Here is a 23,099-nt window from a genome sequence, read left to right on the forward strand (position 1 = left end):
CCCCTTCCCGCGAGGTGCCGCTGCGGGCTGCAAGACCAAGGAGGCGGGGGCGGGGGCGCGGGCCAGTATGCGCGCCCACAAGAAGGGGTGGCCTGAAAGGGGCAGTGAAGGTCGGAAACTGGGAAAACAGTCTCCACGCTCTGAATCGGGAAAAGGAAATGCATCAGCGGGCGGGGAGGGGCGCGGGGGGCGCGCCTGTCAGTCGGGGATGGCGGCCGCGGTTGGAGAGGCGGAGCACCGGCGGCTGGCAGCGCGGAGATGGGACAAGAAGCGAGGGACCGCTCCTTGGAGTGCGGGGCTGCCCCTGCCTCCACTTCTGGGCCCAGACTGTTTACTATCTACTCTGCCAGTGGCTTGTGCAACCGGCCTGAAGAGGACCCGTGGGGCGGGGCCGTTTCCTCTCTTCCACCCACCTCTGGCTCCTTTAGAGGCCCCGCCTCCTCTTGTCTTCCACTGGTTGGGAAAGACAACCCCTTTTCCCTTCTCGGATGTGGATTGGATGGCGTTCTCCTGAGCTCCGCCTATCGGGAGGCCGGGCTGGAGTTTAAGTTGCTAGGATTTATTTTTTTTCCCCCATGAAGGGCGGAGGGAGGATTCGCTCGGTTTACGTGAGGCGCAAGGTCCCGCCCCTACCTCTGGTTGGAGGAGTGAGTAAGCCCGCCTCTCCAGCGGAGGGAGCTTGGAGGGGGAAGTCCAGCCCTGTTCTCCGCCCCTCTCCCTTCGCTCGGGAGCGCGCTCTGCACATGTGTGAGGCCCGCCTAGCTCCTTCGAACTGCCCTCCCGCCCGGAAGTCCTGGACTCGGCGCCCTTGGCGAGGGGGGCGGGGAGATCCGAGGAGGCACACAAAGATTCCTCTGAGGCTCGAGATCTGGTAGACTTCGGGGTGACTGAAGCTCGGGGATTACGGTGTGGAGTGGATTTGGGGCGCGTAGCTCTGGGGTTCATGGGGCGATGCGATGAGGGCGTGGGATCTCCCCTCTCGGGCCAGGGAGAAGTATTAAATTTCTGAGGTGGCCTGGCTGTTTCCGCGCTCCTTAACTTTTCCTGAGCTTAAAAGCTTGAGAAGGCTGCAGATGATAGCTTTGTCTTTTCTGCCGTGGGCAAGGCAGCCGCGTCATTAGTTGGCTTTATCTAAAGCTCTGACAACCTAGGTTTGAAACCTTAGGCAAGATCCAGGGCACCCCGTCCCCTGTGGTCGGGGGATATCGGGGCGGCCTAATTCTGGCACAGGTTCAGAGTGTTCTTTGATATCCAGGTGGGCGTGCCATGCGGTACCCAATCAAGGGGAAGGAAGGCGGCCCGGAGTTAAAAGGTAGCCTTTGGTCAGTTCTGGAGTGTCGCTTCCTCATAACCTCCGAGGGCCACCTGGGGTTGCTTTCTTTAGTCTTTACTTTTTAGTGCCTTGTCCTGAGATTACTGTCGAGTGACTGCTCCCACCTGTCGGCCAGTCGTGGAGTTCACACCTCATTGCTCTGGCCTCGAGGCTGGAACCCCTCTTGGAAGTCAGACCCACCTGTTGCCAGCGCTCGTTTTTGGCCATCTCCGGGAAATTGCGGAAGGATGACAGTATTGGACCTAAGAGTTGAGTTCACTGGGACCTTTCTCTTTTGGAGGAACTGAACTCGGTGGGGAAAGTATCTTTTTGGCTGGAGAGAGCGGGAAAACTAGTCCCGCCCCCTCTCCTGGCGCTGTGAGAGCATCCCCCAAAGCAAGGCCAGTCTGCGTCTGAACCAAGCCCTATTTGGTTAATAAATAAAAGCAACTAGATATCGCAAGTGCTTTGTCTATTTATGTGTTGGAGGCATTATTATTTACACAGGGAACCTAGGGGCTGCCATTAGCACACCTTGGCAAGGATGCGGTGAACAGCTTCCTTTTTTAAAGATAGGGTCACGCTGTGTTGCCTAGGCTGCTACAAAGCCCTGGGTTCACGCGATCCTCTTGCCTCAAGCCTCTGGGGTAATTGGAACTACACACGCTCGCCGTGAACAGCCTTCTTACCTTTTGACCCCAACCCTGAAATTTTTATCCTTTCTCTGAGTGTAAATATATGAACATTCACTTATGCCATGGCCTTCTTCTGCATCTCAGTTCCTCTAGTCTTTGAATGCGTCCCGATCTGCCTTAGAGATCGCGACTACATTTGGTCCGCCTCCCGGAGGCTTACCAGGCGATGACTTTTAGGGGCCGCCCTTTAGGTTATCTCCGCCCTCTTAGGACTACATATTCAGGTTCAAGGAGTGTCGGAGTTAATGTGCAGCCACCTCCCGAGTAGGGGTGGCAACCCGGGTTATTTCTCAGTTTGGGCTCCAGGCCTTAGTTCAATACCCTACTTACTGAAAGGAGCTGCCGGCCGCTCTAGATATTTGTGCTTACAAGGAGACAGCGTGCATAACTGTAAAGATAACTGGGTGGGAAGGATGAGGTTCTTATTGTTTTGGTAAGGGAGTCCTTTAGAGTGATAATGTTACCGCCTTTCCCCTTCAGATCCCAGGGCCTCGGGTCTCGGCTGCTGAGCTCGGTGTCACCTCTGGTCCCAGGCCTTGGAATTCTGAGCTTCTCTCTCTAGTGTAAACATTCCACAAAAGGACTGCTCAGGTTAAGCCTCCTCGCGCAGGGCGGAATCAACTCCTTCCTGGACGGGCGCGGTGTCCAATGGAGGTTCCTACCGGCGTCAAGACAACCAATCCGACTCTTGGGGCGGGGCCTGGCCCGGCAGTGTGGTAGGAGGAGCCTGTTTCACTTACAGACATTTTACCCCGTATCGGTTACTTACCTTCCTGGGGCGGTGGGAGAGCCAGAGGTAGCCTTCCAATGCAATGACCGGCAGAGGCGGGAGCCGATTTCTTAGGCCTGTGGCTGAGGCGGCACGGGGCGGGCTACTTCGTGTTCTCCAATGAGACTTGAGGAGCTTCCCTGCTTCCTCCAATAGTATTGCGCCTTGGGGGTGGGATTCAGCAATCTGTCTCCAATAGGCGGGGTTGAGTTAGGGACGCTCCCCGCCAATAGGGGCGTGGAGAAGGTGAGCAGCTCCCCCTCCCCTCACAGCCGTGGGGGGAGGGGGCGGGATATCGGTAGGCGTGGCTCAGTGATTGGTTAAGTCTTTGATGGATGGGTAATGTGTCCTTTGGTGGAGCGAAGCTGAGCCTTCCCTTGGCGGGGCGGGCCGGGGGAGTGGGCGGGATTTCCCGGGTAACAGAGAAGCGGCCGCGGCGGTAGAGGCGGCGGAGACGGTTTCTCCATCTTCCCCCCTCCCCTTCCCCCTCGGAGTTTCCCTTCCCTCCCTCCCTCCCTCCTTCCCAGGTCTGGGCACCAGGGCCTGTGACCGCTTCGTGAGAGGAGAGGAGGCTGCCAGTCCGCTTTGGTCGGGCCTGTGCCCCGCGCCGTCTCGGGGCCTCCCTGCTGAGTGGCGAGGCTCACGCCGAGAGGGACACGCAGTGCTGAGCGGCCAAAGGAGCTTTGCGGTGAGAGCACGCTGGGCTGGGCTCCAGGCGCAGCCTGGGTGGCGGGTAACGCGGGACTGGAGGGTGTGTATTTTTAGGGGGGGCTGACCTCCTTGGCTTCCCGTAGAGAAGACGGGCGGGAGGTGTGTGGATGTGTGAGGGGGGGCGGGGGCGGAGCGGGGCAGCGCTCTGTGCGGGAGGGGGGAGGAGAGCGTAGTCCCGGTGCGCGCGGAGGGGGCGGGCTCTCGGCGCTGCCGGCATCAGAGGCGGGGCTGGGCGCGCCGCGTGCGATGGTGGAGAAAGGGGCGGGGCCGGCGCGAGCTAAATGCTGTTTGCGACAGACCACCCCCTCCTGTCCTCCGACTGGGCGGAGCCTCCGGACCGGCGGCCGCCCTCTGCCTGCTCTGGTAGGGGGACGGGAAAAGGGTCTTTAGCCTGTGGCTTCTGGGCGCGGCAGGGAGGGGCGTGAAGTCTGCGTCCTCCGCATTCTCGGGATTCCGGTTGGCCGGAGGGGCCGTCCAGAACGCCGATGCCACTCCCCTTACACCCCCCGGGTTTCGCCTCCTGGCAATGAGGCGGTGCCCGGGAAAGCCCGCTGTCCGGTCTGGCTGGAGTATACGGCGCCTAGATATGCATCGCCCCAAAGTGGCGGTGGGTGGGAGGGGCCCCTATTGCTGGAAGCTGTGGAGAGGTGTTAGGACTTACTCTCTGCCCAGGGCAATGAAGGGCCGGATGCCAGAGCTGTTGTCTCCACTTTGCTCCATGCAGCGTGGATGGCACCGCACATCTAGGCGAGGTGGGAGTTGTGGTCACTGCAATTCTTTCTTGGTTTAATTATTGTGAGGCGGTCCTCAAGGTCCTCTCCGGAGTGTCCTGCGGTCGAGGGCGGACGGTGCTGTAACCATGCTTCCGCGGTGGTGGTGTTGTGGTGGGAGGGGCGGAGAGTCATCCGGGACTAGACATGTGGCCGGGTGGACAACCTTTCCTGGGAGTTTCCATTGATGTTCAGTCTACCTGTGGCCTGTTGTTACGGGGCCTTGGTGCTTCGTTTGCACCATTTATGGAATGGTTGGGTGCTTCTGTTGGTATGTAGACTTGGTGACTGTTTCAGTGCCTTAGGACTTTCAACTCAGCCATGCAGACGGCAGAGGAAGCTCTTCACAAGGTTGAGGCTATGATAGGAACGTTTGGATTTACATTTCAATCTCAATTGATACGTTTTTTGAAAGGATATGATTTTTTAAAAATCATTCTTATTTTTAGTTTTTGGTACTGGGGATTAAAACTAGGATACGTGCTAAAGCACTGTCTTTACCTCCAAGGTGCAATTGCCAGTTCCATTATTTTTTTAAATTCAAACTGTTGAATAAAATGCTCTGATTTCTTCAACACTTGCATTGTTTAATGCTGTCATTGTATAGATGCTTCTGCTACATAAACAGCTTCACAAAAAATAAGTTGCAGTTTAAGTCTCTGGTTTTATGTAATTCTCTTACCTCATTAGACCTCTTTGTGTTTATAGTCTATTAACCTAATGTTCTTGTTCTTTTTTAATAAAGGGAGGTAAGGTGAAGTCTGAACTGAGGGAAACTTATATAACTCCTGTAGCATTGCCCTCTAACCCTGGATTGGAGAATTGCTCTGGACATTGCAGATTTATGTTTAGGTATCCATATTAGATGAGATTTTTGCTCTGGTTTTGATACAAGCTCTTTCACTATTAAGAGAGTTACTTGTTTTTGACATTTTCATGAGAAAATAAGCATAGACTCATTATGCAGTGACTCTGAGTGAGCCTCTAGTTAATTAAACTGAACATTAAATTCTAGATTTGTGCTTTGCCCAGTAGGGGTTGAAAATTTGGTGTCCTTTGTTAGGCTCTAAACCTGGGTAATATGGTTTGAGTCTTTTAACCTTATACCTCAGTTGCCTCTGGTTTAAGTTTAGGGAACAAAGAAGGAGCAGTGTGCTTTTTAACTGTGGTAAAATACACATAATGTAAAATTACCATTTCAATCATTTTAAGTGTATAGTTTAGTGGTGTTAAATGCATTCGTATTATTTTGTAGCCATTACCATCTCTTTAGAATTGTTTTATTTTCCCTAACTGTAACTGTGTACCAAGAAACAAATCTTCCATCTCCCTTAGTGTTGGCTACCACCATTCTACTTTTTCTCTGAATATCACTACTCTAGGTACCTTATGTAAATGGAATCATAACACTCCGACATTTGTGACTGGCTTATTTTACTTAGCTTAATGTCCTCAAGGTTCATCCATGATGTAGCATGAGTCAGAATTTTCTCACTTTTAAAGGCTGAATAAGATTCCATTGTATATTGTATATGCCCACATTGTGTTTATTCATCTGCCATTGGACACTGAACTTTTTTTTCCTTTTTGCTGTTATTAATAATTCTGCTTCTGGGAGCTGGACTTGCTACGTTCCAGTCATACACCCATCAAGAACTGACTGATGTCTTCTGCTTTTTAATCTTTGCACCTTTACAGCCCCTCCAAACTTACACAACTGTGTAAAGACTAATAAATTTTTATCTCATATTAAAAAAATACTTCTGCTATGAACACGGGTGTATAAATATCTCTTCAAATCCTTGCTTTCAGTTCTCTTGGATATATACCCAGAAATGGAATTACCAAGATCATGTGGTAATTTTGTGTTGAATTTTTTTGAGGAACCACTAATGTACCAGGGATTGAAACTAGGGATACTTAACCACTGAGCCCATATCTGCACCATTTTTATTTTGAGACAGGGTCTCATTAAGTTGCTTAGGGCCTTGCTAAATTGCTGAGGCTGGCTTCAAACTGGGATCCTCCTGCCTCAGCTTCCTGTGCTGCTGGGATTACAGGTGTGCATTTGCAAGTTGCTTAGAGGAAGAAAAATTGGGATTCAGAGTCTAATAGGTGAATTGAATCAGCACCCCATTTCTTTTACCACTACTTAAATAGTTCTGAGTTGAAATAGTTTGTTGTCTCCAAGGAAATTACATTCTTATAAGGAAAGACAGGCAGATGAATGGTTTTTACTGCACATCAGCGAGTGGTGGGTGCAAAATAATCAAGTACAAAGTGTTTTAAGGATTTCAGAGGTGGGAGAATCTATCTTGAAGGTGGAAGAAGAGTCACTACATGAGAAACGGGGGGAGCAGGCTGACACTAAGATTCTCTTGAATGAGTTGTTAAAAGTCCTTAGACATCTCAAAGTGCCCCTGGAGATCACATTAGGAATATTAGAAGGGGGGTAGTATCAAGTTGAAGTTGATTTTCTGTGAAGTCACTCTTCAGTGTTTGTAAACTTCACTACCTTCATTTTGCAGACCCTGATCCTTTCTATTACTTTTGGAAGTATCTAGGAATCACTTTAAAGAAATTATGGATTGGCATGTATGTGCTTGATTATGGGTAGCTACCCCCGCCTCGGTTTGGAGAGGGATATGATGTACAATAAGTGCATTATATATCTAGTTGCCTACCTGATGTTTCCTCTTAAACAAACTAATCTGCATTCTTGACTCTTCTTTCTCGCTTTTCATATATGGCACATCTCAAATCTATTTGCACTTTATATATTCAACATATGAGGAATGAAACCCCTTAGTATCCCTACCTCCCCTACACCCCAATCAGTGTAGCAGCATCCCTAGCTTGGATTCTGTTTCTTTGCTTTATTATTGCCCCTCTTTAGTCTGTTCTCAGCACAGCAACTCAAGTGATTTTTTTAAAACCTAAGACCATGTCACTTCTCTGCTTAAAACCATCAATGAGCAGGGCATGGTGGCACACACCTTGTAATCCCATAACCCCAAAGGCTGAGGGCAGGAGGATTGTAAGTTTGAGGCCAGTTTGGGCAACTTAGTGAGACCCTATCTCAAAAAACTAAAAAGGGCTGGGGAAATATAGCTCAGTGGTAGAGTGTTCCTAGTTCAGTCCCCCAAAAGAAACCATTAAATGGTTTCCTTTTTTAGTCTGTTATATATCCAAGTCTTTATAAACTTTAAGAACAAATCTGTTACTGCCTCTGTCCCTTTTTTCCAACTAATGGTCTCCCGATTCTTTTCTAGCTGTATAACCTTTCTGTATTTGGAAAATACTAAGTGTTTGTATGTCTCAGATCTTTGCATTTGATATCCCCTTTGCGGTAGAAAGCTTCCTCACAAATTTCAACATGGTTGGTTTCCCTCAGTTCCTTTACTTATAACTTACCTGTTCTGTGAGGTATTCTTTAGCCATTATATACAATTTCAAGGATGCTTCCCTGCCTTTTTTTTCTTAGCACTGTCACTTTTTATTGTTTTTTTCTGCCTAAAATGTAAGCTTCTTGTTTGTTTGTTTTTTGTGGTGCTGGGGATTGAACCCAGAGCCTCGTGCTTGCGAGGCAAGCACTCTACCAACCGAACTATATCCCCAACCCACAATGTAAGCTTCTTGAGGAAGGAATTTTGTTTGTTTCATTGCTGTATCTGTAGCTCCTAGAAAGCCTGGCACATAACATGTGCTCAGGTAGATATTAGAGTATGCATACATGCATGAATGACTAATTTGATTTCCCCTCAGACAAGGCAGTTGTTTTGTACCATTCTCAGTTAACTTGTAGAAAGTTTGTCACCCTAACAAAATATGGCCTTGAGAATAGGGGTACATTATGATTTCCTTCTTTTGTATTCTCTACTATTAATAGTTAGAATTTTTTAAATTTTCATTTTGAGATAATTTTGGACTTCAAAAAATGTTATAAAAATGATCTTCATCCAGAATTCCCTAAGTCTTTTGTTTGTTTGCTAGGGCTGGAATTTAGGGCCTCCTGCATGCTAGGCAAGTACTGAGCCATATCCCCTCTCCTAGTGCATCTTGCAAAATTAAGCACAATGATCTAAATTAAAAATTGCATTGATGCAGTTAATATCTTTTGAATTGAATTAGTTCCCTGGTTGTTTTGTATCTATAACAATAGGAATTGTCTGTATAATAATCAGTGTCTATTGGACCTATTTTAGTTTCTTTTTAAGCATTGCTAACTACTTAAAGGATTCATACTTTGACTTTTATTCTTTATTGGAGGTCTGCAAAAGAAAGAAAATTTATTTATTTATTTATTTATTTATTTTTTGAGAGGGGGGTGGTGGTACGGGGGATTGAACTCAGGAGCACTCAACCACTGAGCCACATCTCCAGCCCTATTTTATATTTTTATTTTAGAGAAAGAGTCTCACTGAGTTGCTTAGCGCCTCGCTTTTGCTGAGGCTGACTTTGAACTCAAGATCCTCCTGCCTCAGCCTCCCAAGGTGCTGGGATTATAGACATGCACACTGTGCTCAGCTTTACTTTTGTTTATAAGGAATAAACTCATTTTGACTGTTATATACATCTAAGCTATGCTGTGGGTCTTAGTTATCTTATTTTCCACTATCTTTAAACATTTTGGTATTTCATCATGCTAGGGATTATTTATCATTGCTCACTAGTTATTCCCAAATATGATCAAAAGGAGAGAATGGTAGAATTACCTGAAAGGATGATGTAGTAGTGAAATAAAGCATCTTCATTACACTTCAATTTTCTTACTGCTTTGCCCTAAAAAAAAGCACTGAAGCATCTTTCAAGAAAGCATAAAGAGGTTGGGAGACATTGGATAATCTAGGTAGGTAGATGACTATTCTTCATACTATTTTTTACAAATTTTAAACCTTCTTTAAACATACTTGAATCCATAGTTTTCATTTTCCTCTACAATGACAAGAGAGAAAACTGCAGAGGAAGACATGTCATAATATTTGAGGAATTGGTTGATGAATATAGTGACAGCAGCATTTTAGACTGTAATGATAATGGTAAAATTGATTGCGTAAGCCAAGTTGTAGAATACAATTCTTTAGATAACAGTACCTTAGGTGGGTTTTCTCACACTTTATAAGAATTTGTGAGTGTACTGTATATTTCTCAGGGAAAAGAAAAAGGTTGATTCTGCCTATTTAGTCATTCAACAGAAAGAATTTAAGGGTGTGATTTATTTGTTTATTTTAAATTTGATATTGCTGGGGACTGAACACAGGGGCTTGCCTTGAACCCCTGGGCTCACTGTATCCTCCTGGATTAACCTCCTGAGTATCTGGGGCTATAGTTGTGTGCCACCACCTTGCCTTGGATTCAGTACATTTTAACAAGAATCAAAACCATTCCAATTGCTATAAGGGTGTATTTTTGCTTTTAGGATTTTTATACATCAAAACTTACCCAATGTGATTTGTAAGTGTACAGTTGCCACAAGCAGGTATGAAGATGATTAGAAGGAAACATGACATAAATAAAAAAAAGTCATTTGAATTTGTACTTAATTGGCCTAAAAAATGAGAATGCTTGCAGTAGTGAAACAGAGGAGATGACTGTTCTCTCTTCAAAATTGTGAAGTAAATTTTCAGTATATTGCATTTGATGATGTGATGCAAGGGCAAACTAAAAAAACAAAAACAAAAACCCAGAAATGATAAGTGAAAAACTTACTAGAAAGGTACCTGGAATCAGAGTTTACAGATTACAGATTCATGCCTACAGTCAAGTAGTTGGTTGTATTTTAAAAGTTGTTGCCCATTTGTGTGTTTAACACATATTCAAAACCAGGAAACTGGAATAAAAATTTGGATGGTGAGGATGAAAAGTTTTTCTGGTATATTAATGGTTAAAGTTGAATAATATGCCATAAAGAAGGCATTGCTATCTTGCACAGCCAAGATGGCTATCCTAAACTACCTTGGTAAAAAAATTGTCACACCACAGTGTGTCATAATCCCACCAGCATTCACCAAAGGTATATGCCAGGTGGAGTGGTAGACTCCTCAGTCTAAGCAATACTATTGATGTTTGGGGCCAAATAATTATTTATTATATGTATGTGGTTGGGGGACTGTCCTGTACTTTGTAGGTTGTTTTGCTGCATCCATGATCTCTGTCCATGAGATGCCAGTGACACTCTCTTCCCCCAAGTTATGATAACCCAAAATGTCTCCCAATATTATAAATGTCGCTGGGGGTGGTTATTGTGGCAGAATCTCCCCTAGTTGTGGATCCCACTGCATTAGAATATAAAAATTGTGTTCACAGGAGACTTGGGTATTAGATCTTGTGTCTTTTAAGATGAATGAGTGGTTTATTTTGCTAAGCTATAATTCTAAGCAATATGTAAACTCTAAATAAAATACCTCTTTGTTCTGGAATAGATTCCATTTCTTAGAAGATTTAAATCCAGAGGTAGATTTTTGGACAGGTTTTTAAGCAACCTATCATGGGTATTGAACTGAGGTAAACATTCACTTAATACATATTTTTTGTTGTTGTTGTAAATGGACACAATGCCTTTATTTTATTTCTTTATTTTTATGTGGTGCTGAGAATTGAACCTAGTGCCTCACATGTTAGGCAAGTGCTCTACACCTTTGAGCTACAGCCCCAGCCCCTCAATGTTTTGATAAAAGTTTCTTTGCTTTTGAAGGGGAACTTCCAACATTTTTTAATATTCATTCAAAGTCTATTTTTGTCTGTAAGTTTAAAGTTACTGATTATATTTCATGGAATATATCCTGTGTTTCCTAATTTATCCCTAATTTTCAATATGTAATTGAATGCCTTTTTTTTTTTTTTTTTTTTTTTGTACTGAGGATTGAGCCCAGAGGCACTTTACCACTGAGCCACATCCCCAACCCTTTTTTTCATTTTTGAGACAGGATCTCACTAAGTTGCAGAGGACCTCACTTAGTTGCTAAGGCTGACCTCATAGAGTTCCTCAATGTCTACATCTCTGCCCTGTTCCAGATTTATTGTACTTGTTTGTACTGCTCATGAACTGGTTTATATTTATTATTGTTTCCTTCCGAGATTTTATTAAGAATATCTTCAAATATATAGCAAAGTTTGTAAAATCTTGTAGTAAATACTCGTATACTCACTACCTGGATCTTACCATTATCATTTTTAGAGTACTAGCTTTATCATATATCTGTTCACCCATCCATGAATCTAATTTCTTAATACAATTCACAGTAAAATTGCAAACATTACTATATTTTCATCCAAGTACTTGAGCATATTGTCAGTGTTTTTAGAATTTTTCATTTGATGCAAACTTCACATAAAATGAAATGCCCAAGCCCGAGTATATTGTATGTGTGTACACATACATGAGATCACACTATGTATTCAGTAGCTTTTCTTATTTTTGCCTTATTTATGTCTTTAAATGTAGGTGAACACGCATCTATGTAATTACTATCTTATTTTCCATAATACATTTATATAAACTTTTATTATTTAGACACTTGGATTTTCATACTTTGCTGTAGTAGATATATTTGATAGATGTGTAGGATAGAGACAAGTGAAAATTGATAGGTTAAACAGTATGCACATTTTACATTTATGAATGCCTGTAAGTTGCTAACCAAATAGAGGGTACATTGATTAGAATTTCCATTAATAATGTTTACCCATATTCTCATCCATACTATCATAATTTTGATTTAACTTTTCAGTTGCTTTAATGTAAATACCATTTTACACTTATTTGATTACTGGTGAGGTTGTATATGATCTTCCCAGCTTAGTTTTTAAGCATTTCAAGGGCAAGAGCCAACCAATATCATCTGCCACGTTCATGTCTACTCACTGAGAATTTGCAAATTGAGTGAGTGAATGCTGCCAAAGCATTCCTGCTTTACTATGTTGAGACTGCAGAAAGGATGAATTAGTTAAGTGTGTGGTAGGTTAAAGAAAACAGAAGTTGCACAGTGCACGTGTACCTTAAATAAGTAAAGGGACTCTTCATCTCTTCTAGGTAGAGATGGAATAGTGAGGTGGTTGAGAGTCCAGGCTCTGGAGGCAAATTTTGTGGATTTATATTGCATCTTTGCCTTGTAATAGCTGTGAAATTTGGAGCAGTTTTCTTCATCTTTGTGTTTCAGTTTTCCTCATTTATAAAATAAAATGGCAGCACTTTGCTTATAGGGCGGTTGGAGGATTAAATTAATTAATATTTGTAATTGCGTAGAATGGTACTTGGCACTCAAGTACCATTAACTCTTACTGTTGTTCTTTCTCTTAGAATTCATGCATGCTGGTCAAAGTGCTCCACCTTGGAGCCACACCAAGGAGCCAGCTCCTTGTGAGTAGACCTGGTGTATCCATGGGTCCCACATTCACAGATTTATCCAATCTCAGATCTGAAATATGTGGGGGAAAATACTGTGTCTGTACTGAACATGTCAAGACTTTTTTTCCCCTTTTTTTAATTCCCTAAACAAAACATTATTGTAACTATTTGCATAGTATTTATATTGTATTAGATATTGTAAATAATCTAAAGATTATTTAAAGTGTATGGGAAGATATATATGGGAGACTCTGCAGAGGGTACATGTAAATATTACACTATTTTATATAAGGGACTTGATCATTCATGGGTTTTGATATCCATGCAGGGGGCGGTCCTGGAACCAATCCCCTGTGGCTACCAAGGGAAGACTATATTTGAGTGTAGAGAATGCAAAGTTGAAAGGACCCTACCTCAAAGAAGCTTATAGACTTGAATTTCTGTAAGGGAGTGTTAAAAACATTTGGCAGGACTAGATGACAGGGTGGGTACCAGAAGGATTTTTTGTTTGGTTTTATTTGTTTTGAGACCTAGGTCTTGCAGTGTTATCCAGACTGGTCACAAGTGCCTGTAATAAGTGGTGCTCCCTCCTCAGCCTCCCCAAATAGCCAAACTACAGGCATACAACTTCACCATGATCTTAAGAGTTTTATAGGTGAAACAAAAGAATTTGGACTATATCTTCAGTGATGGAAGCCACTGATGGATTTACAGCTAGATTAGATTCAACTGAGGCAGGTGATTTTGAAAGCAGTATACAGGATATGCTACAGGAGGAACGATCCTGGAACGATCCTGGAGAGTATTGGCAGCAGTCTAGATGCGGAATGAAGGCCTGAAATAAAGGGCTAGCAACTGATTTGAAAGACAGGAACTAGAATTATGAGTAGTGATTGATAAAGGACTAAATTCAGAGAATGCTCAGGCCCTGGAGAGCCTCTTTAGTGTTGTAAACATGGTCTGGAAAGCAAACTCTAGAGCTGAAAGAAGTTAAATATTTTATAAAATCACAATCACTTTATAAAGTAAATGATATTTTCATGGCAAAAAAAGAGCATGATCTCAGAGTAAACCTTAGTAGTTTGATACTTAATCTATGAAAAACTTTCTACCATCTTTTTCCTTCATTTTCCTTAGGATTCACTAATGTAGTCTACCCATTAGGATTCACTAATGTAGTCTAATCTCTTTGCAGATAAGAAAACAGGACCAGAGTTAACAAAGCTTTCATGTCAGTTGAATAGACACTAGTTCTTGACAAATGTCTCGTGTTTTTTTTTTTTTTTAGTCCTGTGCTATGCTTTTCCCACATACGGTTTATCATTTATGAAGTGTTGGCTTTTGTTTAGAGAGATGATCTTAGTTGAATTAAACATCTAGTTTTTAAACCAGTAGAAAACAAGACCAAACTGTGAATTAAATCATAGGTAGACGTGGCAATCAAAAAGTCTTTTTAAGACTTTTTGTTTCATCCACTTATGAGACCCAGCTTCTCATTCCAAAATAGGCTTAGTGTTCATAGTTAGTTGACTGGAGGCTTTTCTAGCTATCAAATGCATGTGCAAATCTGTATTTCTAACCCCTTATCTGAAAATTATAAATATCTCTGAAAATATTTGAAATATTAAGCTAAATATATATTATTTCATACGAGGAAAACATAACCAGTTAAGACATTTTTAATAAATTATTTCCCCTCAGTAGCTGTGAACAGTGTATTTCAACTCCATTTAACTGAGTTCAGTGTATTCGCACATACAAATTAGGGAGATTTAGTTCTTTGAAGTTATAGACCACAGAGCATAATTATGGTTTGAAATTTATAAAAAGACAATATTAAAAATAGCTGGCTAACAAATTTAAAAATTGTGCTGTCATGTGAGAGTCCAGCTTAAGTTTGTGAGGTGTAAGAGAAAACTGACATACTATTTCAGAGAAGAAGAGTAGAGTGGTAAGCAGGTTGAAGACAAAGAAAATGTGAAGCTGAGCTGCCTTGGGGAGTATTTGTGAGGACAACTTCCCCTTTGGAGCTGTGTTCTCTCAGGGAATAAAGAATAGAGACCCAGAGTCGACCTAGAAATTAGTTAAGGGCTTTGTTTTTTTCTTTCTTTGGTATTTTTTTTTCTTCCATTTATAAAAAGAGCCTTACTTCAAGTGATGCAGTAGTTTGCTAAATCTCCCACTATTAAAATTATTTTTAGTCATTTTTTTGTTTTTTGGGTACCAGAGATTAAACCCAGGGACACTTAAACCACTGAGCTACATCCCCTGTCCCTTTTATTTTTTATTTTTGAGACAGGGTCTTGCTAAAATGCTAAGACTGGCTTTGAACTTGAGATCCTCTTGCCTCAGCCTCCTGAGCTTCTGGGATTATAGGCATGTGCCACCATGCCCAGCATATTTTTAGTTTATTACTACAGAAGTAATGTGAATTTGTGATTGGAAAAGTGGTGAGGCTTGGTCACATCTCCCACATACACACACTGGGGATTGAACCCAGGAATGCTGTACTATTAAGCTACATCCCAAGCCCTTTGTAAAATTTTATTTTGGGATGGGGTCTTGTTAAGTTGCCTAGGTGGTCTGAAACTTGAAATCCTCCTCCCTCAGTCTTCCAAGTCACTGGGATTACAGGTTTGTACCACCATGCCCATCTTGTAGCATTGTTTCTTAACTCTGGTACATTATGCTTGAAAAAAATTTTTAGTTGTAGGTGGACACAGTACCTTTATTTTATTTATTTATGTGGTGCTGAGGATCAAACCAAGTGTCTCACACATGGGAGGCAAGCGCTTCATCACTGAACTTCAACCCTAGCCCTTGAGTTAGTGATATTGATATTAGAAAATCTGAAAAGATCCAAGAGGAGTTCTGGCAAAATTCTATTTTTGTTACTTTTGTGTCCTGTTGGGAGGAAATGTTCTAAGAAAGTTATTAGTAAGCTAAAGAAATGTTCTCTTGTATTAAATGTTAGAAAGAGACAAAAGAAAACTTGGATGTGATCTTATTTCAACTTTCTTATTTTCTAGTTGGGAAACTGAAAATCACATGAAATGAACTTGTCCTCTTATTCCTGGCCCAGTGTTCTTTCCATGATAGCATTTAATTGTTGAAATAATTGGTGTTTTAAAATCAGACCCTAATTTTACTAGGTTTTGAAAGGTTTTAAGAAATAAATATTTTTGCAGCATATGGGTTGTGTACTTAATATTCGGAATGGTAGCATTTGAGGAGCAGACTAGCAAAGGGGAAGAAATATGTTTGTTTTTAAATTGGAGGTAACTTTTTAGGTTATCAGTACAATTAATTAAAACTGTTATTTAAGTTTTTGTCTTTCTGTTATAACTTTTTCACTGTAAGGTATGTGTGCACACTTGAACCACACTTAGTGGCTTAATCTCTAAGATTAAGTCAATAATCAGTTCTGCGTGTCAAGCTTATACTAACCTAGTGACTGGTCCTAAGTTGTACACATTATACTGGAGTTAAAATTATTTTGCATGTCATTGCTTTTTGATTTTTACAGGTTTTGTAGTGCATTCCTGAGCATGAGCGCAGAATGAAGCGACGTTTGGATGACCAGGAGTCACCGGTGTATGCGGCCCAGCAGCGTCGGATCCCTGGCAGCACAGAGGCTTTCCCACACCAGCATCGGGTGCTTGCCCCTGCCCCTCCTGTATATGAAGCAGTGTCTGAGACCATGCAGTCAGCTACAGGAATTCAGTACTCAGTAACACCCAGCTACCAGGTAAATAGGAGCTAGACAAGGAACTAGGAGTAAGGAAGTACACAGTGGCACAGTGCCTATAATCCCAGATATTCAGGAGGCTGAGGCAGGAGGATCACAAGTTTGAGTACAACCTGGGTAACTTAGTAAGACCCTGTCTCAAAATAACATCAAAAGGGCTGGGTTTGGGCTGGGGTTGTAACTTAGTGGTAGAACGCTTGCCTAGCATGTGTGAGGCACTGGGTTCAATTCTCAGTACTACATGTAAATAAATGAATAAAATAAAGGTCCAACAACAACTAAAAAAAGTATATATTTAAAAAAGGGGGCGGGCTGGGTTTATAGCTCAGTGGTAGAGTGCTTGCCTAGGAACCTTGAGGCCCTGAGTTTAATCCCCAATACAGCAAAATAATATTAATAATAATAATGAAATTGTACAAAATGAGAACTATGCAAGATTGGCCACAAAAACAAACCAAAAAAGAAATCTTATAGGATATGTGTAAGGTATAAAAAGTAGCAAAAATAATGTGCACTGGTGCTTATGTGTGTTAAAATTTTTACATACATATAATTTATGTGTATGTAATTTTTGCATACATATAATTTATGCAGTGGTGCACTCTTGTATTCACAATTGAGAAAGTTCGAGGCCAGCCTGGGCAGCTTAGTGAGACCCAGTCTCAAAAAATAAAAGTGGGGGACTGGGGATATAACTTAGTTGGTAGAGTACTTGCCTCGCATGCCCTGGGTTCAATCCCCAGCACCACAAAAAAATAAAATAAAATAAAACAAAATAAAAGGGCTGGTGATGTATCTCAGTAGTAAGGTGCCCTGGGTTCAGTCCCCAGTACCTAAAAATTTGAAATCATATTGATGTTCACAGTTTATTCCCTCCTAATCTCTTGTTCAGTGGTAGCCACTAAACGGAGCTTACTTCAGGGTTTTGGGGTTTTTTTTTAATCATTTTTGTTCATATCTCTAACAAACTGATTTGAATATTATATAAGTGAAAATATATATTTTCTTTGATACATTTTTTTAAAAACTATGTTCCTTATACTGATCTATTTTAATGTGTATTGTTTTTTTGCACTATAGTATGAACTATGTAAATATGCTCATTTCTCCATTCTGCTATTGAATGATAGGACTATTTCCAGGTTTTTGCTGTTACAAAGGTGCTGCTATGAACATTTTTTTTTTTATGAACATTCTTATGTATTTCTTACAGTGCATTGACACTTGCATTGGCAATTCATGACAAACTAAAAAACCTACAACAGAATTTGTTTATTTGTTTTCATTTTTCTGAGATGGGGTCTCACTAGGTTGCCTAGACAGACCTTGGGCTCAAGATTCTCCTACCTTGGCATCTGTGCACACATGCCACTGTACTTGACTATACCAGAATTTAAATCAGTGTACTTCATCCTTTATCAAGAGTTTTGCTCTGAATAACAACGTCTGAATTTAATAGTGTGCTTATTTTTATTGTTGAAATGCTTGGTTTACATTCTGGTATAAATTCCTTTTCTTGTTGCAGACTACTCAAGTTTGAGGATCAACAGGGCTAGTGTCTTGAGTATGTAGAGGAGGGATTGTTGGTCCATGGGGTATATGTCTTCAGCAGTTAAGGCCAAATTGATTTTCAAGGGTGTGCCAATTTAAATTCCCACAATATTTTATATTCCTGTTGTTTCATGTCCTGACCAACACCTATTATTCCTGTGTGCTTACTCTTGTTTTGTAGAAATGGAAATTTGTTTCTTTCCTTTTTTTATTATGAGAGTAATATATTGCCTTTTTTTTTTTTTTTTAAAGGTATATAAAAAGACCTTCTCCTTTGATCGCTCGTACTTTTTTCTAGTGTAGAATATCCAAAATTTTGTATGCGTATACAAGTATTTCTGTGTCTATTTACATATCTAAATAGACTTTTCTTTTTACATAATTTGGATCATACACTATCTACTTTTCTGTTATTTGCTCTTTTCAGTTCATATATTGTAGACAGTTTTCCACGTGAACATATATAAGGATAAACAAGTAATTTTTTTTTAAAATCACTTTAAAAAAAAATAACAGTGCTGGGGATCAAGGACATCTTGTATGCTAGGCAAGTGCTCTGCCACTGAGCTACTGCCCCAACCCTATTTGCATTTTATTTTTTTAATTTATTTATTTAGTTCTGGTACTCGATTGAACTCAGGAGTGCTTAACCACTGTGCCACATCCCCAGCCCTTTTTAATTTACAGTGTGCAAGCATGAAATTCCATTCCTAGTCAGTCCAAACCATAACTGGTCTGGACAGGCCTTCAAACCTACTTATTAGTAACCTTAGAAAGGTATGGCTGGCCAAGCATGGTGGCACATGCCTGTAATCCCAATGACTCAGGTAGCTGAGTTAGAAGGTTCATAAATTCAAGGTCAACTTGGGTCTATTTAGTGAGACCCTATCTTGAAGAAGAAATTTTAAAAGATCTGAAAGTTTAGCTTGTAGCTTGTTGTTAGAGGGCCCCTAGGTTCAACCCCCATTACTGCTGGGAGTTTTTGTGATTGCCTTGCAAGCACAAAAAATGAAACAAAAAAAAAGTATGACTGGAACTGGGAATTATGTCATCAGCTGGGCATGCTAGTGCATGCCTATAATCTCAGCAATTTGAGAGACTGAGTCAGGAGGATCTCATGTTTGAGGCCAGCCTGAGTAACTTAGTTAGACCCTAGGTAGAGCACCTCTGGGTTCAACTGCTAGTAACACACACACACACACATACACACACACACACACACACACACACACACACACACACACACGGAAGGGTGAGGGAGAGGGAGGAAGGAAGAAAGAGATGTAATTTTTTTCTTGAATAATTTGGCAGTTTACGTCAAATTTTTTGTAGTGTTGTAGATGAAATTCAGGGCTTCATGCTTGCTAGGCAAAATCTACACCATTGAGCTACACCCGACCCCCCTACCCCCAGACCTGTATCAGATTCTTCAGTTACTTTTTGACCTAGCAATTCCATTTCTAGGATTAGTATGAGAAAATAATCAAAGAGGGAAACCCAGGTTAAGAAATAAAATGGTGGGGCTGGGGATATAGCTCAGTAGAGTGTTTTTGCAAGCACAAGGCCCTGGGATCAATCCCCAGTAACGCAAAAAAAAATAAAAAGGCGATTCCTTAGGTGTCACTCTTCCTCAGGAGTCCCCTTTGAAGCAATGTAGTGCTTGTCTATGGGACTGGAGCAGCAGTGGGAAGAGTATTAACAGATCAAATCTTTAAGTTAGAACTTGGAAGAAAAATAGTTGCTTGTTTTCCTTTCTCTTTTTTAGTTGTAGATGGATGGAATGACTATTTTATTTGCTTATTTTTGTATGTGGGGCTAGGGATCAAATCCAGTGCCTCACACGTGCTGGGCAAGCACTCTACCAGAGCCCTAGCCCATTGTTTGTTTTCTTTGGGTGATTACTTTTTATTATCTGAACTGGTTCATAACTCTTTTCTATACTAGGGAAAGTTACATGAACTCCTACTGGAAACTGTAATATGCTTATTTAAAACGAACCATCACAAATATAAACTCCAGTTAAGTCTTATAAAAACCAATAAACTTGTAAAACCTGTAAAAACATAATTTTGGAATATAGAATCTCAGAATAATATGTCTTCCGGGCTGGGGAGATAGCTCAGTTGGTAGAGTGCTTGCCTTGTAAGCACAAGGCCCTGGGTTCGATCCCCAGCACCAAAAAAAAAAAAGAGAGAATAATATGTCTTCCTATGAGAGATACATTAGAACTTATAGACTCATTTAAATAGTTTCTTTTTAGTCCTAATATGTTTTGTATTGTTTCATACATTAACAATTAATTGCTTTATTATTTCTTTCCCTCTCCATCCCTCCCCAGGGTAACTTATATAAACTTGTGTGGTTTGAAAAAAATCATCTCTTTAAGTTGTGGTATAAACTTACATTGCTTAGAGGAAATAAATTTTATGTCATTTAGTCTTTTTATTTTGGGATGAAGGAATCATGTATATTGCCATTAGTTATCTACTTTTGTGATTAGCAGTTTTGAAGTAGGAAAATAAAAGTATTCTGGAAATTTGACACAGCATTTTGTTGTAATAGAAATGGAAGGAAAGGGACTTCTTTTATTTTATCCCTAAACTTATAAGAGGACAAGAGATTGAGAGAAAAACATTTGGGGCCAAATCACCAGCAACTTGATAATTTTTTTTTTTTTTTTTTTTTTTTTTTAAATTCTGGAAGTATAATTGTCTCACTGAATGACAGGAACTTTTCTAAGTACATTTTGTAATTATGCAAACATCGTAGAATATACTTAAACCTAGGTGGTATAGGTCAGTCACTTGACTTGACCTCTTTAAGAGGCAATGAAGAGAAACAGTGAAAATAAACAAAGAATATATGAGTTTGCTACCAGCATAATTTGTCATACTGTTTATATTGTACTTTTTCTAATAAATAGGAGTACATTCTAAAGTAGTGATAAAGACCAATGGTGCATGCCTATAATCCCAGTTACTCAAGAGACTGAGGCAGGAGGATTGCAGGTTTGAGACTAGGTTGGGTAACTTAGCAAGACTGTGTCTCAAAATAAAACATAAAAAGGGCTGGGTATGTAGCTCAGTGATAGAGCACCCCTGGGCTCAATCCTCAATACCACACACACACACACAAAGAGTAAGGTATAGTAAATACATAGCTAGTAAGATCATTTATTATCATTATCAAATATGTATTGTACATAATTGTCCTATACTTTTCTACAGTTGGTAACAGTAGAGTCAGTATGTTTACACCAGCATTGCTGCAAACACATACTGAGTTGCACTATGATGGCATGATGGCTACCATGCCACTAAATGATAGGAAGTTTTCAGTTCCATTGTAATCTTATGTTACCTCCATAATATATATATATATGTACATATATGGTCCATTGTTGGCAGAAATGTCATTTTGCAGTATATGACAATATTTAGTCACTGTAGCAAGTAAAAGATAAGTGAAATAAAACAAATAAAAATCTTTTGTAATTCCACCTCCACAAAATTAAATGCTAACATTTTGATATGTTTGTTGTCTAGGGTTCAAAGTCTTTTTTTAATGTAAAAAATATGTGTGTTTATATCAGTGCTATTCAAAATGTGGTTCTCAAATGACTGATGTGTACACTTTATTACTCACCTCTAAAGAGATGACACAATTGTTTTAAAACTTATAGCAGGTAGATGTTATTTTATATTTGTAAAATCTAATAATGAAAATTATGTACTTGGTGTTTTTATTCCACTTTTCTAGTAATTTTCTTTTTTTATATTTTCTTTTATTCTGTTTAGTTACACATGACAGCAGAATGCATTTCAATCCATTGTATACAAACGGAGTACAACTTTTTTGTACACAATGTAGAGTCACACCATAATTTTCATTTTCTTTTTCTTTTTTCTTTTTTTGGAAAACTGAACCTTAGCCACAGAGTTTAAGAAGCATTAAGCTCTATAGTTTTAATAGCTACAAAACAATTGTTATAAATGAGCTGTAATTAATTTCACTAATTCCCTTGTGTGGGAAACTTGGATTTCTAATTATTTTTGTGCATTCGGAGCTATGCAGGTATGCTTTCTGCATTTGCATTTGTGTTACTTCTCTGTATGTGTTTGAGAAAGAATGCACAAGCCTTGAAATTTCTTGTCTGTATTTTGTCTACCCCAGGTTTCTGCTGTACCTCAGAGCTCTGGTAGTCATGGGCCCACCATAGCAGCGGTTCATAGCAGTCATCATCACCCAACAGCTGTCCAGCCCCATGGAGGCCAGGTGGTCCAGAGTCATGCCCATCCAGCCCCACCAGTTGCACCAGTGCAGGGACAGCAGCAGTTTCAGAGGCTCAAGGTGGTATTTATCTCCTTTTTTGGGTCAAAAGTTTACCTTTAGTAGGAAATAGTGACTTTTGCCTATTAGTGGTGTTACAACTTTTAACATAAAAACTAGGGGTTGAATCAAAAGAAACTTTGTTTTTGTTTTGAAACCTCTTTCCCATTTTGACACAATTCCTGGTACAGAGAAGAATACCTGTAAGAAATGTTAGTAGAATATATAAATACAGATACTAAAATATATAAGGATTCAAGGACTCTTTTCATACAAAATGAACTTTAAAGTCCAGTTTTGGGATGCTTCCTTTTGAACTCATAGTTTTTAGTAATAGTTCTTAATATCATATAAGATTTTTATTGTGTGCACATGATTGGCTACAGGCCTTATCCAGTAAACCTGTCCCAGTGTTATATCTTGTTCTTATTCCATTTATGTATGTATGTATGTATGTATGTATGTACATAACGTGTGTTCATACCAGGGTTTGAACCCAGGAGCACCTAACCACTGAGCCACATCCCCAGCCCATTTTGGGGTTTTTTTTTTTTTTTTTTTTTTTTTTTTTTTACTTTGAGATAGGGTATTGCCAAGTTGCTGAGGTTGGCTTTGAACTTGTGATCTCCTGCCTCAGCCTCCACAGCTGCTGGGATTACAGGTGTCCACTACTGTGCCCTGCTTCTTACTCCTTTTTATGAGTAACTAACTTTGCAATTATTAGTAAAACATGTTTCTTTAGGAGAAACTTTCCTTTGGGGAAACTATAATTGTGAATGAGATGTTGTTATTTTCATCTCTTCTGATGAATATGTGCCATAGGTTTTCAGTGCTTTGAAATGCATGAGGCATCTATGGAGAAATGAA

At 40.6% G+C, this 23,099-nt stretch overlaps 1 protein-coding gene across 3 annotated transcripts in view; it reads left to right on the forward strand.

The window, feature by feature from the left end:
• The first annotated feature begins 764 nt into the window (after positions 1–764).
• Positions 765–23,099, forward strand: part of Sin3a (SIN3 transcription regulator family member A) — a 61,469-nt gene continuing 39,134 nt past the window's right edge. Inside the window, exons 1-3 of one of the 3 annotated variants that reach the window (XM_047540771.1) lie at positions 765–871; positions 16,131–16,352; positions 22,077–22,253. In XM_047540771.1, the coding sequence (XP_047396727.1) occupies positions 16,164–16,352; positions 22,077–22,253 (366 nt within the window). In that variant the 5' untranslated portion in view covers positions 765–871; positions 16,131–16,163. Of the gene's footprint in view, positions 872–2,703; positions 2,724–3,222; positions 3,465–16,130; positions 16,353–22,076; positions 22,254–23,099 lie in introns of those variants that run through there. The other 2 variants (XM_047540772.1, XM_047540770.1) reach the window with 2 other exon arrangements.

This window comes from Sciurus carolinensis, chromosome 2, assembly GCF_902686445.1.
Source record: "Sciurus carolinensis chromosome 2, mSciCar1.2, whole genome shotgun sequence".
Taxonomy (NCBI): Eukaryota; Metazoa; Chordata; class Mammalia; order Rodentia; family Sciuridae; genus Sciurus; species Sciurus carolinensis.